The sequence below is a fragment of the Mustela erminea genome, chromosome 4, assembly GCF_009829155.1.
Source record: "Mustela erminea isolate mMusErm1 chromosome 4, mMusErm1.Pri, whole genome shotgun sequence".
In the NCBI taxonomy this organism is placed as follows: domain Eukaryota; kingdom Metazoa; phylum Chordata; class Mammalia; order Carnivora; family Mustelidae; genus Mustela; species Mustela erminea.
In genome coordinates, this window is record NC_045617.1 from 53,626,528 (window position 1) to 53,642,585 (window position 16,058).

Here is a 16,058-nt window from a genome sequence, read left to right on the forward strand (position 1 = left end):
CTTGTTTGAAACCTAGAGGTAGGAGCTACTACAGGTTAGTGTAGTTTCCCTAACTGGTACTACTAAGGAAGAAACGAACTAGTGAATGTAAACCATTCTTTGGAGAGGTTTTTTGTTTTGTTTTGTTTTGTTGTTTTAAGAAGCTCTAGTTCCTTTTTTTTTTTAAGATTTTATTTATTTATTTGACAGAGATCACAAGTACGCAGAGAGGCAGGCAGAGAGAGAGAAGGAAGCAGGCTCCCTGCTGAGCAGAGAGCCTGATGCGGGGCTCCATTCCAGGACCCCTGGATCATGACCTGAGCCGAAGGCAGAGGCTTTAACCCACTGAGCCACCCAGGCGCCCCTGGAGGTTTTTTTACTTTAAAATTCAACTTGATCATCGAGGTATGACTTATGCACAATAAAATGCATCCATTTTATGTTTTCTATTTGAAGAGTTTTAATAAATATATACATTTGTATAACCACTACCATAATTGAGGTATGTAACATTTCCATCACCTCAAAACCTTTCCTCATGCCTCTGAGAAGTCTAATCATTTTCCTCCCTCCTCCCGCCCTTAATTCAGCCTCAAGCAAACACTGATCTGCTTTTTGTTGCTATAAATTATTTTTGCCTGTTCTAGAATTTCATATACATGGAATTATATAATATGCATTCATTTTGTTTTGAGAAGTTTTTGGTTTTTTTAGGATATATTTTAGAGAGTGAGTGTGAGGAGTGAGGAGGGGCAAAGGGAGAGAGAGAATCCTATTCCACTCGGGGACCCTGAAGTCATGACCTGAGCTGAAACCAAGAGAGTCTGCTGCTTAGCCACCGGGCCACTCAGGCACCTCTGTTTTGAGAAGTTTTAAAAGTACAAATGGGCTTTATAATTCATCATACCTTTGTACACATACAAAAGGTGAAGTTTGATTCAGCCTAAGTAGGATAATTAATCTGTACGTCCCAGAATTTTTTATATTTCTCATTTATTTATTTAGCTGTACTAATTACAATTTTATATGCTCCATTACAATGGAGCTCCTGTCCACCATAGCAAAACTATTATTTTCTACTTAGGCGAGGATTTTACAAGACTTTAAGCAACATGAGACTTTTTTTTTTTTTTTGATCGCTATATACTCAATGTCTACAACAGTGTCGACAGCATAGTACTTGCTCAATAAATATTTGTGGACTAAATGGATTTATTTCCCTGGACTTGCCTTTATGTAAGTCTGTGTTAAATTGCTGCGATGATTTAAGATTAGAATTTTAATAACCATGCACTCATAAAGGAAAACGTGTCTAGTGCCTCATTCCACTTTAGGTGGAGGGAGAGGATGGAGATTGAGACTGGAGGAAGCATGGCCAGTTGTACTGAAGAGTACGTATCTAAATCCTGAAACAGCATAGTATTGTGTATTTTCTGGTTGTGCTAAGAGAAAGATCAAAAAAGTAAATCAAGAAAATATAGCTCCACTAGAAGCACGTCCGATTATCTTTGTTTACCCATTCCCTATTTTATTCATCCTATGTCGTGACAAGAGCCTCAGTCGAATTCTGCGTATATGGATTTGTCATAAACAAATTATTTGACCCTTGACACTCACCTGTAAAATAGACACTCTGACTTCCTATCCTTTGAGGAGTGTGGTGAAAATCAAATAGGAGGAAATGTGAGGGAGATCTTTGAAAAAGATACTAAAATATGATCCTGGATACTAATTTAAAACCTCACCAGCCTCACTGCCCAGACCGCAGCCAGGAGGCGGTGCGGACTGCGCAGGCGCGCTCCGCTAGCCCCGCCCAGCTGCGTTCACTCCCCCACGCCCAGTGCGTGGCGCCCGGCGCGCGCACGCCGCCCGGCGTCCTCGCTCCCGGGGCGTCGCCCCGCGTGCGGTGGAGTCACCGAGTCCGCCCCCAGCACCGGAAGTGACCCTGGCGGGTTTGCCTTCAAATTCTCGGCGAGCTGAAGAAGCACTGGGGGCTGGTGACGGTTGGACACCGTCGTGCTGGGGTCGTGAGCACGGAGCAGAGTGTTTGGGGCTGGGTAGGGCCGGCCCTGCATTCTAGCAGCCCTGAGCCACGCACGGCCCTTCCCCTCCGCTTGGCGGTGGGTGGTTTCCCAGGGAGCCTGGCAGCCACAGGTGAGTGTCTACTCTCCCCGTGCTCCGGGGATCCCCGACCCCAGTGGCCAGCTGGGCGAGGGACTCGCGGCCAGCAGTGAGAGCTCTCTGCCCATCCTGCCGTGAGACTACCCTTACTTGCGCCGAGGCCTCAGGTCCTCAGATTGTCGCTGACACCTGTGGCTCTGGTGACGGGTCCTCTTCCTGAGGATCCTCTCCAGCCTGGGACTTTTGGGGGTTCCTGGCGATCCTTTTCTAGACTTGTGTCATTAGAGAAGTCTCTGGTCGGAAAAACATGTATATCTTTATTTCTTCCCTTTTTTGAGAGGTTTTCTCCCGAATTCGTCCACGACCCCGCCCCATACCCTCACCCCTGAAAAACCTCGAAAGCCTTGAAATGGGATCTCTTCTTACATTTTGTTAGGTAGGTGTGATATTGTTGAGGATGTTCTGGCGCCGGGCATCCTCTGGGAGGCTTTTGGCCCTTTTGCTTTAGAGTTCGTACCTTTTAAAAATATGTATTCCCTCCAGACCTTTGTTTCATATCGTGTAGTATACGGAGACGAAGCTAGAGATAAACGTGGATCCCTAAGTGCCTTACAGTGGATAGTCTCAGCCCTTATTTAATCAAAAATAAATTTCTCTTTTAATTGCGAAGTGCCATTTTATATGTTACTAAATTCTAACAGCACAATTTTGCATCATTCTCTCTTGAAAGCATCGATTTATGTAATCCTCTTTGAAATCAGACCTTTATTCCTGCTGAAAACATTCCTAGTGTTTTAGAATCTTTGCCACAATGATAGAACACCACGGTATCAATAAAGATTCTTGTAAAGTTCACAGGACTAAGTGTCTCAATGTGCAGCCCTATTGTCTTTTCCAAATGAGATAATTTTTTGTAATCAGTGAGTTCTCACACAGGAATAGCAGCAGAACTCTTGTATTTTGTATTATTGTTAATATTACTGTATCATGCCTTTAAAAAAAAAAAAAAGGCAGTGCTAATTTCCAACATTCCTAGATTGTGGAAAGCTATGTAAATCTTCTCTGTGGCATTGGTTATTCAAGAAGCTTTTTCGTTTTACATGTTCTGTACTTGGTATATTATACAACGATTCTGCATCTTATTGAAACTGGAGTGATTCTTCTGACAAGTACAAGAATTAGGAAATCTTGTGAAATGTACTGTACTAACAACATTGTTGAACTTCTGTTTACAACAAGGTTTAGGTTTTTCTTTTTAGCTACATGATTGGTTAAAAAGATAGTGTTTCAAATCAATGTGGTCAGTGTTGACAATATGCTAAATAGATTTTGCTTGTAGTGTTTATTGATATGGCTTGAAAATGGCTTTTAAATTACATTTTATTGTTACATTCACTGATTTATTTTGTTTATATAAATATAAACAGAGAAAGTTTACTAAATACATATATATATATATCCTTTTTTTCCTGAGCAGGCACTCTTTTGATAACTTTCTCATGCTTCTTGAATATTTATTATACAGTGATTATAAAAGTAAGAAGAATGTATGCCATGCTGTAATTGATCATTGGTCACTCATTTACTGTATGTATTTATAATCATTAGCTACTGACTGTAACTTAGTATTATGATTGTTTTCATATTCCAGAGATGAACATTCTGAACATTGCTTAATACTGTATTGTCACATTTAAAGTTACACTCGATTTACAGAAATGCCTTCAAGAAAATGTATGATTGAGGTTCATGTGTTTCTGTTTTAGGACATCAGCTTTACAGATAAATTTTTTTTTTTTAAGATTTTATTTATTTATGTGATAGAGATAGTCAGCGAGAGAGGGAACACAAGCATGGGGAGTGGGAGAGGGAGAAGCTTCCCACTGTGCAGGGAGCCTGGATGCCAAGGCTTGATCCCAGCATGACTTGAGCTGAAGGCAGAGGCTGAATGACCGAGCCACTCAGGTGCCTCACAGATAAATATTTTTAACATAGATGTTGATTTTTTAGCCTGTGCTTAATACTATGCTGTGCTTGTTTCCTCCTCCTAAATAAAGAAAAGACACATAGGATAGATCAAATGATGTCCCCTCTACTAAACTTCAAGGATTTAAAGGTTTAATTCTTATTTTTGTCTTCAGTACAATTCCTTGCAACTGATTAGGTGCTCTGTAAATACTTCTTGAATGAGTGACCTATGCACATTACAGTAAAACTGCAGTATTAGTGGAACCCAGTCTAAAGCCTTAAAAAATTAAGTGGATATGGTATCCTTTTTAGGTGTGAAATAAGGAAGGCCCCATATTTATTATTTCGGAAGAGAGTAGGAATCCTAGAACCTCAGATGTTTGGATCTATTGCCTGTTCTTTTTGTGTCTCTTTAATCACTTATTTTCCCTAATCCTGAAGGAGAAAAAGACACCCTAAGTCTCTTTGTGGAGATTCCACACACACCACAGCAACTATTAAGTTTGCTAGAAATTTCATTACAATATTTTTTATTGTCTAAAAATTTTTACTCTTTTACTTGAATTAAAATTTCATGTTGTACCCTACTTAATTTAAATTGATTTAATCATTAGCAAAAGTGAATACATAAGCCATGTAAGCAAAAGGTTGGTTCTGATAGGATAATGTAAAGGAAAAGCTTGCTGCGAGATAAAATAGGCATTACCTAAGGTTATTGGTCTCTTTAATAATCTCTCTAATCAAGAATCTGAGTTTTTGAACAATCTCATTTTTATAAGTGTTTTATTAATTGAACCAGTAGTTACTCTTCACTGTTCATGGTGGTTAAAATTTGACTGTAGGCTTTTTTCCAAATATACTCATTTCTTCAGAAATTGCCAGGTATTGTACCAGGTAGACTTCATTTCTGTACTACAGTGTAATTTTAACAATGATAAGAATATATTCTTCAGGGGCGCCTGGGTGGCTCAGTGGGTTAAAGCCTCTGCCTTCGGCTCGGGTCGTGATCCCAGGGTGGTGGGATCGAGCCCCGCATCGGGCTCTCTGCTCGGTGGGGAGCCTGCTTCCTCCTCTCTCTCTGCCTGCCTCGCTGCCTACTTGAGATCTCTGTCTGTCAAATAAATAAATAAAATATTTAAAAAAAAAAAAAAGAATATATTCTTCAAAATTGGAGTCTCATAAATTTGCAGTGTTGCTGTTTATTTGAAAAGAAAGCTGTCTTAGAGACTTCTAGAAGAATAGGAAAATTTATTTTTGTCTCACATTTAATCAGCTAAGGGTATTTTGATACTATTTTCAGTAAACACATTGTTTCTTTGATAATCAAAACTTTTTCAGGTGACCTTGGATTGACTTTGTATTTCTTTTTGTTAGAAAATGTCAGTTCATTGGATGCTAAAGAATTTTTTTCTGACTAGAAAGAAGTATTCATAACACAGAACCTTCAAGGAAGGACTGGAGTGAACTCTATGAGTTGTGGGACATTGAATCATGATATTAAAAAAAAAAAAGTAGATGAAATCTGTGTATCAGTAACAACTTGATTTAGTTTTGGTTTTGTTTTTTATTTTTATTTTTATTTTTTTTTTTAAGTAGGGGGGATAGAAAGAAAGATCTGGATCCATCCAGATCTTTCAATTAAGGGAAAGAGAGAGAAGAAGACATCAGAGTCTTATCCAGGTTCATCAGGATACACTGTATACTGCCAGCACCTGGCCCCAGCTATACTCTTCTAACATTGTTTCCCAGATGAGGTGTCAGTATAGGGCATCTAGAGCCTTAGGGCAGAAGCAGTCACAGTTCTGGTAAGGATGAGTTGAGGGTGAAGGAATGCGAGAGTGCTGAGGTTCAGGAACTGGACAAAGATAAGAAGTCTTGGTAGTTCAAACAAAAGCCTGTCATCATTCATTCATTCAGAGATTGACTGAATATTGACTGTGTGCCAAACAAGGTTCTAGGTGCTAGAGGTATATCTAAGTAACAGAGAGCCATATACCCTGGCCATGGAGCTTTTATTAAGATGGAATATTATGAGTGGTCATGACTCCATGGAATCACTATGTAGGTCATGAGTCTTTTTTCTTTTGGCCCTCCAGTGCTCAATCTTGAGTTACTTACAAACGTCAGTTCATAGCTGTATTGCTTCATAACCAATTATTCCAAAGCGTAGTGGCTCGAAACCATGAACTTTTATCTCACAGTTTCTTTGGTTGGGCTGTGGGCATATGGTAGCTGGGTGCTCCTGATTCAGGGTCTTTCACAGGCTGTAATCAAGGTATCAGGGCTGCATCATCTGAGAACTCAACTGAGGAAGGATCAGCTTCCAGGCTCCCTCACCTGGTTATGGCAGGATTCGGCTCCTCTAGACTATTGAACGGAAGGCCTCAGTTCCTCACTGGCTGTTGGCCTGGAGCCTCCCTCAGTTCTTTGTCATGTGAGCCTCTGCACAGGGCAGCTTAGAGTGGGCCAACAAGAGGCAGTGAAAGAGATGGAAGTCACAGTCTAATCTCAGAAATGACATTTCGTTATTTTGATTATTCTGTTTGTTTCAAGCTCACATTCAAATGAAGGTGATTTCACAAGGCTATGGAAACAAGGGGGCAGAGGGTACGGAGACCCATTCTGGAAGCCGTCTCTCATTGTATATTGATAGAAGACCATTATTTTGTAATATTTATTTTTTCTTCCTTACCCTTCATCTTCTTTCTTCACTCATATTTCTGTATCTTTATCCTCCAAAGGCACTCTAAGATACTTAATATGTGTTTTTGGATTTGTATTTATCTCTGGCAAAAGAGTGTTTTGTATAGCATATGTATTTTGAGTTTATAAAATGGTATTGTGGTCTAGATCTTGTTCTGTATCTAAGGTTTTTTCGTTTTGTTTTTTGTTTTTTATTTTCACCCAACCCCGTATTTCAGTGATCTGGGCATGTTGCTATTTGTAAATTTTGTTAATTGCTTCCATCTTCTACATAGTATTCCAGAGAATGCATCCAGTACATTTTCTTTTCTTTGTTTCTTTCTTTTTTTTTTTTTTTTAAGATTTTATTTATTTATTTGATGGGGGAGAGAGAGCATGCACAAGCAGGGGGCAACAGCAGAGGGAGAGGGAGAAGCAGACTCCCCGTTGAGCAAGAAGCCCTATGCAGGGCTTGATCCCAGGACCCTAGGATCATGACTTGAGCTGAAGGCAAAAGCTCAATCAACTAAGCCACCTGAGCGCCCCTCCAGCACATTTCCTTACCCATTTCTCTAGCAGGGAAGAGGTTGATTGTCTTTAGCTCCTTGATTTCTCCAACAGTTCTTTCATTAACATCCCAAAACAAGTCTCTGTGAATCTGTGTGAGACTTTCTCTGGAATATTTACAGAAGAGTGGGATTGCTGGATCATAGGATATATGTATATGCAGCTTCTCTAAGGACTGCCAGGTTGCTCTTCAAAATGACTATACCAGTTTTTTTTGTTTTTGTTTTGTTTTGTTTTGTTTTTTTAAAGATTTTATTTATTTATTTGACAGAGAGAGATCACAAGTAGGCAGAGAGGCAGGCAGAGAGAGAAGAAGGGAAACAGGCTCCTCACTGCGCAGAGAGCCCGACGTGGGGCTAGATCTCAGGACCCTGGGATCATGACCTGAGCCGAAGGCAGGGGCTTTAACCCACTGAGCCACCCAGGTGCCTCGACTATACCAGTTTTTAATCAACAAGTTATATGTGAGGGTTTCCTTTTTCCCAAATCCTTACCAATACTTAGTGTTATTGGAGTTACTAACTTGCTTTTAATCTAGTGAATGTATAAGAGGGACTTTGATTGCTTTCCACTTGCATTCATCTGTTAATAGTATCTGTACTTGGGGCGCCTGGGTGGCTCAGTGGGTTAAAGCCTCTGCCTTCGGCTCAGGTCATGATCCCAGGGTCCTGGGATCTAGCCCCACATCGGGCTCTCTGCTCAGCAGGGAGCCTGCTTCCTCCTCTCTCTGCCTGCTTCTCTGCCTACTTGTGATCTCTGTCTGTCAAATAAATAAATAAAATCTTTTAAAAAAATAATAAAAAATTAAAAAAAAATAGTATCTGTACTTTTAGCCATTTGGGTTTTCTCTTATTTGAATTGTCCTTTGTGCTGTTTACTTGTTTCTTTTTGTCCATTTTGTCCATTGAAGTCTTTTGTCCGTCAGTATGAGGAATTATAAGGATGGATTTTCTAATCTTAAATTATCCTTGCATTCCTGTGTAATTTTTTTTTTTTTTTAAAAGAGCTATTCATTTATCCTAGAGAGGACAGGGGAGGGGCACATGGAGAGAGAGGACCCCAAGCAGACTCCCTGCTGAGCGTGGAGCCCTACACTGGGCTTGACCCTATGACCCTCAGATCACGACCTGAGCTGAAACCAAGAGGTGGACGCTCAATCTGCTGAGCCACGCAGGCGCCCCTCTGTGGAGAATCTTCATGATCAGAGAGAGAGTGAGTGTGCTTTGAAACATTGTTAGCTCTTAATGGATTTCCACATCTATAGTCCTAAGCAGAACGGGTTCATACTCAGTTTTGAAATTGAGGTGAGCCCAGCCTCCTAAAAAGAGTTGGTCAGTTTTTCCCTTGTTTTCTCAATCAACTTTTATGTGATTAGAATTACTTTCTGCTTAGAGGGTAGGTAAAACCCACCTAGAAAAAGATCCTCTGGACCTGAAGCCTTTTAAAGGTAGAGTTCTTCCATTAAAATTCCATTTTCTAGGAAATAAGGGAAGAACAACTTTTTAAAGGAGAAGAAATTTTGGGTGCCTGGGTGGCTCATTTGGTTAAGCGTCTGCCTTCAGCTCAGGTCATGATCTCAGAGTTTCAGGATCGAGCCCCACCTCAGGCTCCCTGCTCATCAGGGAGTCTTCTTGTCCCTCTGAGCCTCTCCCATCTTGTGCTCTCTCTCTCTCTCATATAAATAAATAAAATCTTAAAAAAAAAAAACAGTGATTCTTGGAACACTGAAAAAATAAAACAAAAATTTTTTTAAATTTCTTTTATTTATTTATTTTTAATTAAAAAAAAAAATATATATATATATATATTTTTTTTTGCCAGAAACAGAGAGAGACCAAGTGAGTACACACAAGCAGGCAGAGAGGCAGGCAGAGGCAGAGAGAGAAGCAGGCTCCCCGCTGAGCAAGGAGCCCGATGCGGGACTTGATCCCAGGACCTTTTGGATCATGACCTAAGCCGAAGGCAGCGGCCCAACCCACCGAGCCACCCAGGGGTCCCTAAAATTTCTTAAAATATCTTATTTATTTGACAGAGAGCATAAGCAGGGGGAACAATAGGCAGAAGGAAAAGGAGCAGGGCTTGATCCTGGGACCCTAGAGTCAAGACCTAAGCCGAAGGCAGTCACTTAACTAACTGAGCCACCCCATTGCCTCCAAAATTTCATTTACTTTTAACTCAGATCCATCTAGTTATTTTCTCTTTTTCATTTTGTGTTTCATTTATTTGAATGTTCTTTTTTCTTTTCCTTTATCAGTTTCACCAAGATTTGTTTCTTAATTTTTAAATGACCCATAGTTTGATTTTTTAAAGTATTTTCCAATGTTTTGGGGTTTTCTTTTCTTTTTTCTTTTTGTAAGATTTTGTTTGTGAATAATCTCCACACCCAACATGGGACTTGAACTCACATCCCTGAGATCAAGAGTCGAATGCTACACCAACTGAGCCAGCCAGGTGCCCCTTCGATTTTATTTAAATTTGGCCTGGTCTGGGTAAAGCATCAGCGGGCTTTAGAAGGGGAAGAGTTTATTTTAGACTGAGAAGTTTAGAGGGTAGCTGGACTTTGAAGCTTTGGTGGGGTTTGTGTGTGGGAATCAAGAACTTTCTTTGAAGAAGGAGAAATGGCTTGAGCAAATAACAGATGGAAAGTGCAGTGTGTGTGATTGTGAGCTTCTTGAAGGAGCCCCAACTTGTATATAGTCAGAGAAACTAGAGTGTATACTTTAGAGAAACTTTGTATACTTATTTTTAGGAGACATTTAATGTGAAAATCTTTCTTTTTTTTAGCTTACAAGTGAGCATGAGTCTTCTTATGATTAGCGAGAATGTAAAATTGGCCCGTGAGTATGCGCTGCTGGGCAACTATGACTCTGCGATGGTGTATTATCAGGGAGTTCTTGACCAGATGAACAAGTATCTGTATTCAGTCAAAGATACCTATCTCCAGCAGAAGTGGCAACAGGTGAGTATCATGGCTGCTGTGTGTCTTCATGGTTTAAGCACTCAGAAGAGAAGACTTGAAGAGATTGTCAGTGCCTTTTGCAGTTATACGTGAAGAGTGTATGGTTTGTTACATGGATTTATATATGCTGTTACTTGAAATTTGATTTATTATATTAATAAATCCATATTCACTGTCATCAGTATTGTGAGTTCTACTCAGTTATAGTTTTTGGAATGTAATAGATTTTAAAAAATAATGGTTTTGATGGTTTTTTTCTACATCACATTTTTTTACCTGGTAAAATTAGAATTTATTAAGCCGTTGTTGAAACTGCAGATAACAGCTGAATGTCATGGCTACGGATTCTCTGTAGAATATTCTTTTTTTTTTTTTTTTTTTAAGATTTTATTTATTTGTCAGAGAAAGAGAGGGAGAGCGAGCGAGCAAGCACAGGCAGGCAGAGTGGCAGGCAGAGGCAGAGGGAGAAGCAGGCTCCCTGCCAAGCAAGGAGCCCGATGTGGGACTCGATCCCAGGTCGCTGGGATCATGACCTGAGCTGAAGGCAGCCGCTTAACCAACTGAGCAACCTAGGTGTCCCTCTGTAGAATATTCTAAAGCAGACCCTATTTGAATCCCGTATGAGGAAAGTGTGGAAGTTATAAGTCCACCTGAAGATGGCATTTCTAGCAAGGTTAGGTACATCACAGAGGAAAGAAATGTTAACAGAATTTAATAGTCCTTTTGAGCTGGTCTTCTTGGTACAGTGTTATCCCTCAGATTCCACTAAACTGCTTTTATGGATAGTATTCCATTTTTGTACTTAATTTTGGTTCCTTTTTTTTTTTTTGTAAGATTTTTAAAATTATTTATTTGAGAGAAGGAGAGTGAGCATATGCAGGCGGAACAGCAGGCAGAGGGAGAGGGTGAAGCAGGCTTCCTGCCAAGCAAGGAGCCCAATGTGGGACTTGATCCCAGGACTCTGGGATCATGACCCAAACTAAAGGCAGAGCATTTACCCAACTGAGACACCCAGGCACCCTATACTTAATTTCTTTAAAAGAGGGAAATATCCTACCTCTTTGAACTTAAACCTTTTCCCCTATATCTGCCTCTGCATATCCCTTACATTACCAGAAGAGGGAAAGTTTTTTATTTCATAAAGAGTTTTAAATTTGTCACTGAAAGACTTATGTTTGTTGGCTGGAGACTTTTTTTTTTTTTTTTTTAAGAATTTATTTATTTGATAGAGATAACAAGCAGGCAGAGAGAGAGGAGGAAGCAGGCTCCCTGCTGAGCAGAGAGCCCGATGGGCACGATCCCAGGACCCTGGAATCATGACCTGAGTTGAAGGGAGAGGCTTTAACCCACTGAGCCACCCAGGCGCCCCGTCTGGAGACTTTTTTTTTGTTTTTTTTTTTTTTTAAAGATTTTATTTATTTTATTTGACAGAGATCACAAGTAGGCAGAGAGGCAGACAGAGAGAGAGGGAGGAGGAAGCAGGCTCCCTTCTGAGCAGAGAGCCCGATGCAGGGCTCAATCCCAGGACCCTGGGATCATGACCTGAGCCGAAGGCAGAGGCTTTCACCCACTGAGCCACCCAGGCACCCCTGGAGACTTTTTTAAAGTAGACTCCACACCCAGTGTGGAGCCCAAGGTGGGACTGGAACTTACAACCTGAGATCAAAACTGAACTGAGATCAAGAGTTAGACACTTAACTGGGCCAATCAGGTGCCCCTTTAGCCCGGAGACTTTTATTTTAAAAGTTTTAAGCTTTTTTTTTTTTTTTTCTATGAGATTTATGTATTTATTTGGGGTGGGAGTGAGGCAGGAGGGAGAAGGGCAGAAGGAGAGAGAGAATCACAGGCAGACTCCCTGCTGACCGCCTGGGTGGCTAATTGGAGCCAGGCGTGAGGCTAGCTATCATAGGCCTGAGATCATGGTCTGAGGCAAAATCAAGAACCTGACTCTCAACTAACTAAGCCACTCAAGCACCCCTATATTTATTTTTTAGAGAATAGAGTGTGCAGGCGAGTGGAGGGGGAAGCAGACTCCCTGCTGAGCACAGAGCTTAACACAGGGCTCAATCCCACAACCACGAGATCATGACCTGAGCCAAAACCAAGAGTGAGACACTTAACTGACTGAGCCACCCAGGTGCCCCAAAAGTCTACGCTTTTTTGGTAAAGACACTTGAATCATTTAGTTTTAAAATCAAACATTATCAAAAAAAAAAAAAAAAACCAAACCCAGAAAACAAAAAAAAACAAACATTACCAACTTTATTTCAGTATTTTGTATATATTGTTTATAAGTTAAGTCAAGAATGCTTAAAAGAAATCTTGGTTTTATGTGAATTGTGCTATTTGTCATCTGAAGCCATTTTTTTCAAACTATAGGTTTCAGTCCATTAATGGGCTATGAAATTAGTGCATTCTCATCACCATTTTAAAAGTCCAATATCATGGGGCACTTGGGTGGCTCAGTGGGTTAAAGCCTCTGCCTTCGGCTCGGGTCATAATCCCAGCATCCTGGGATAGAGCCCTGCATTGGGCTCTCTGCTCACTGGGGAGCCTGCTTCCTGCTCTCTCTCTGCCTGCCTCTCTGCCTACTTGTGATCTCTCTATGTCAAATAAATAAATAAAATCTTTTTTTTTTTTTTTTTTTATTAAAAGATTTTATTTATTTATTTGACAGAGAGAGAGGCAGGCAGAGAGAGAGAGAGAGAGGGAAGCAGGCTCCCTGCTGAGCAGAGAGCCCGATATGGGACTCGATCCCAGGACCCTGAGATCATGACCTGAGCCGAAGGCAGCGGCTTAACCCGCTGAGCCACCCAGGCGCCCCTAAATAAATAAAATCTTAAAAAAAAAAAAAAAAGGTCCAGTAACAGAATAAAAACCATCAAAGAAGCAATTTACAAAAGGATTATTTTTACTAGAATTTCCAAAAAGAAAGTTATAGCTAACTTCAGTATGTTATGCAGTTTGAGTACAAACCATATGTTAGTAATATGATTTAATTGGTCAGAATATTTAGTTCATTTTTTTCTTACAGTTGCAAATAAAAACGTAATGAACCATTCTTTTTGGGGGTGTTAAAATTTTATTTGTTTATTTATTTATTTGACAAAGAGACAGAGCACAAGTAGGCAGAGTGGCAGGCAGAGGGAGAAGCAGGCTCTCCACTGAGCAAGGAGCCCAATGTAGGGCTCGATCCCAGGACTCTGGGTTCATGACCCGAGCCAAGGGCAGATGCTTAAAACAACTGAGGCACCCAGGCACTCCTTAATGAACCATCCTTAAAAAATTTTTTTTTTTTTTTTTAAAGATTTTATTTATTTATTTGACAGAGAGAGATCACAGGTAGGCAGAGAAGCAGGCAGAGAGAGAGAGGAGGAAGCAGGCTCCCCGCTGAGCAGAGAGCCCGATATGGGACTCGATCCCAGGACCCTGAGATCATGACCTGAGCCGAAGGCAGCGGCTTAACCCACTGAGCCACCCAGGCGCCCCATCCTTAAAATTTTGACAGAATATTTTGGCATGGTTTATGGGATTGCTGATGTCAAAATGGAGGTTTCCAACATCTCTAATAAATGGCCCTGATTTAGTCTTGGCAGTGATTTATTGGTTATAGATATTTAAAGAGCCATATTCTCCTTTGACACCAGGTTTGGCAAGAAATAAATGTGGAAGCTAAACATGTTAAGGATATTATGAAAACCCTGGAGAGTTTTAAGCTAGACAACACTCCACTGAAAGCTGCACAGCATGAGCTCCCAGCCTCTGAGGGGGAAGTCTGGTCCTTACCTGTGCCTGTTGAACGAAGGTGAGTGGAGACCTTTCAAGAAACATATTGGCTCAGAAAACGAATAGCGTTGGCTATATCTAGGAGAGCTGGGTGGTCAGGACACAGAACAGGAGAAGGTTTTTTACTGAATGCCTTTTGGAACTCTTACATTGTGTATCATGTAACTATGACCCGTGTGGATAAATTAAACTTAGGTGGAAATAATCCAAAATGCGCTTTTGTGAGTAGGGTTGTAGAAGTAGTGGAAACAACATTATCTTCTGGAAGGAGCTGGGAATTGAAATATCTGGGCTCTCATTCTCTCTTTGCCACTATCCGTAGCTTTGGAAAAAATATGTAATCTTTCTAGCCTTCAGATTTTTCTTAGGTAAAGTGAGGGAGTTAGATTAAAACAGTAGTTCTCAAACATGCTATCGTAGAATAATGCTGTTCATCAAAATTGTTAAAATGAAAAATGTGCTCTTTTTTTTTTTTTAAATATTTTATTTATTTATTTGACAGAGAGAGATCACAAGTAGGCAGAGAGGCAGGCAGAGAGAGAGGAGGAAGGAGGGTCCCCAGTGAGCAGAGAGCCCGATGCAGGTCTCGATCCCAGGACCCCAGGAACATGACCTGAGCCAAAGGCAGACACTTAACCAATTGAGCCACCCAGGTGCCCTGAAAAATGGGCTTTTTAATTCACAGAAAGAAAAGGATAAAATGTTCTCTATTTTAGGGGTTTTTCTGGCCATTTTCCCCTTGGCTTCCTATTATCTGGAGCTGGCAAATGAACAGTGAAAGTGATACTTACTGAAATGTTCTACACAGCCAGTCATGCTTGGTTTCCCTCCATATTTTTTCCTGACAAGTGTCAGATGGTTGTCACTTGTCTATTCCACTCACATAATAGATTTCCTAGTTTATATTGTGGACCTAAACGTGGGAGTGTGTAAGAGCATTTTAAAAAAAAACACTGATTTGCAGGTCCTTTGTCCCCTAAGCAGTTTGAGAACCTTGCACTAATAAGGAAGACGTTGCTCAGTGTTTTTCAGCTTCACATTGTCATTTGTAACTCTCTGCTTGATTGTAATTTATGATAAGTACTAGATGTTGAGTGCTCATGTGTCCTAAGCACTGTTAGAACTATACATGTTATTTCATTTATTCACAGTTAGCTTTTCAAATAAGTCCTGTTTTCCTTATATTGCAGATAAGATAGTTTGGTGTACAGTGACTTTTCCCCATTATCACAAAGCTAATAATTGGTGGAGCTAGAATTTGAACACAGATATATTTGATTATAAAGCTGACATTATCTGCCGTACCAGTTATTCTCAAACTCTAGAATACCTAAAGATCTCTTGGGGCACTTATTAAAATGTGGATTCTGGGTTTTTACTCTCTAAGAGTCTGAAATAATACAGGTTTACCTAGGAGATATTTCAGGTTTGGGTGCTTTTAAAGGGTTATATATAACCTACATAGTTAATCGTGTTCTTACTAGTTGTTTTCCACTTTTTGTTATTATAAAGTGAATATTTGTAAGTGAATCTTTTTCTACATTTATGATTTCTTTTTTCTTCATTTCAGGAGAACTAATAATGAGTCAAGTTGTGTTTTCATTTTTTCTTGCCTATAAATATGTTTTATTCCTATTTATTTTCTTTTTCTTTCCTCTTTCTGGAGAATCATCATTTGGCCCCTGTGCTAATAATCTGTTCCTGCTGCTATAACAAAATACACCACACTGGTGGCTCACACAACAGAAATTTGTCTTTATTTCTCACAGTTCTGGAGACCAGAAGTCCAAGATCAAGGTGCTCGCTAGTTTGGTTCCTGAGGACTCTTCTGGGCAGACAGCTGCCTTGTCTCTGTCTTTGGGAACAATCAGGCTCTCCGGTGTCTCTCACAAGGACAGGGTCCTCAGATCAACGCCTTATTTAACTTTATTTAATTAATTAATTAATTTTTTTTTTTTAAAGATTTTATTTATTTATTTGACAGAGAGAAATCACA

At 40.2% G+C, this 16,058-nt stretch overlaps 1 protein-coding gene across 2 annotated transcripts in view; it reads left to right on the forward strand.

Moving 5' to 3' along the window:
- Nucleotides 1–1,810: 1,810 nt before the first annotated feature.
- The window catches only part of KATNA1 (katanin catalytic subunit A1), a 37,409-nt gene continuing 23,161 nt past the window's right edge, over nt 1,811–16,058 (forward strand). Inside the window, exons 1-3 of one of the 2 annotated variants that reach the window (XM_032339266.1) lie at nt 1,811–2,133; nt 10,102–10,276; nt 13,924–14,081. In XM_032339266.1, coding sequence (XP_032195157.1) covers nt 10,115–10,276; nt 13,924–14,081 — 320 coding nt within the window. In that variant the 5' untranslated portion in view covers nt 1,811–2,133; nt 10,102–10,114. Of the gene's footprint in view, nt 2,134–8,505; nt 8,530–10,101; nt 10,277–13,923; nt 14,082–16,058 lie in introns of those variants that run through there. The other variant, XM_032339267.1, reaches the window with a different exon arrangement.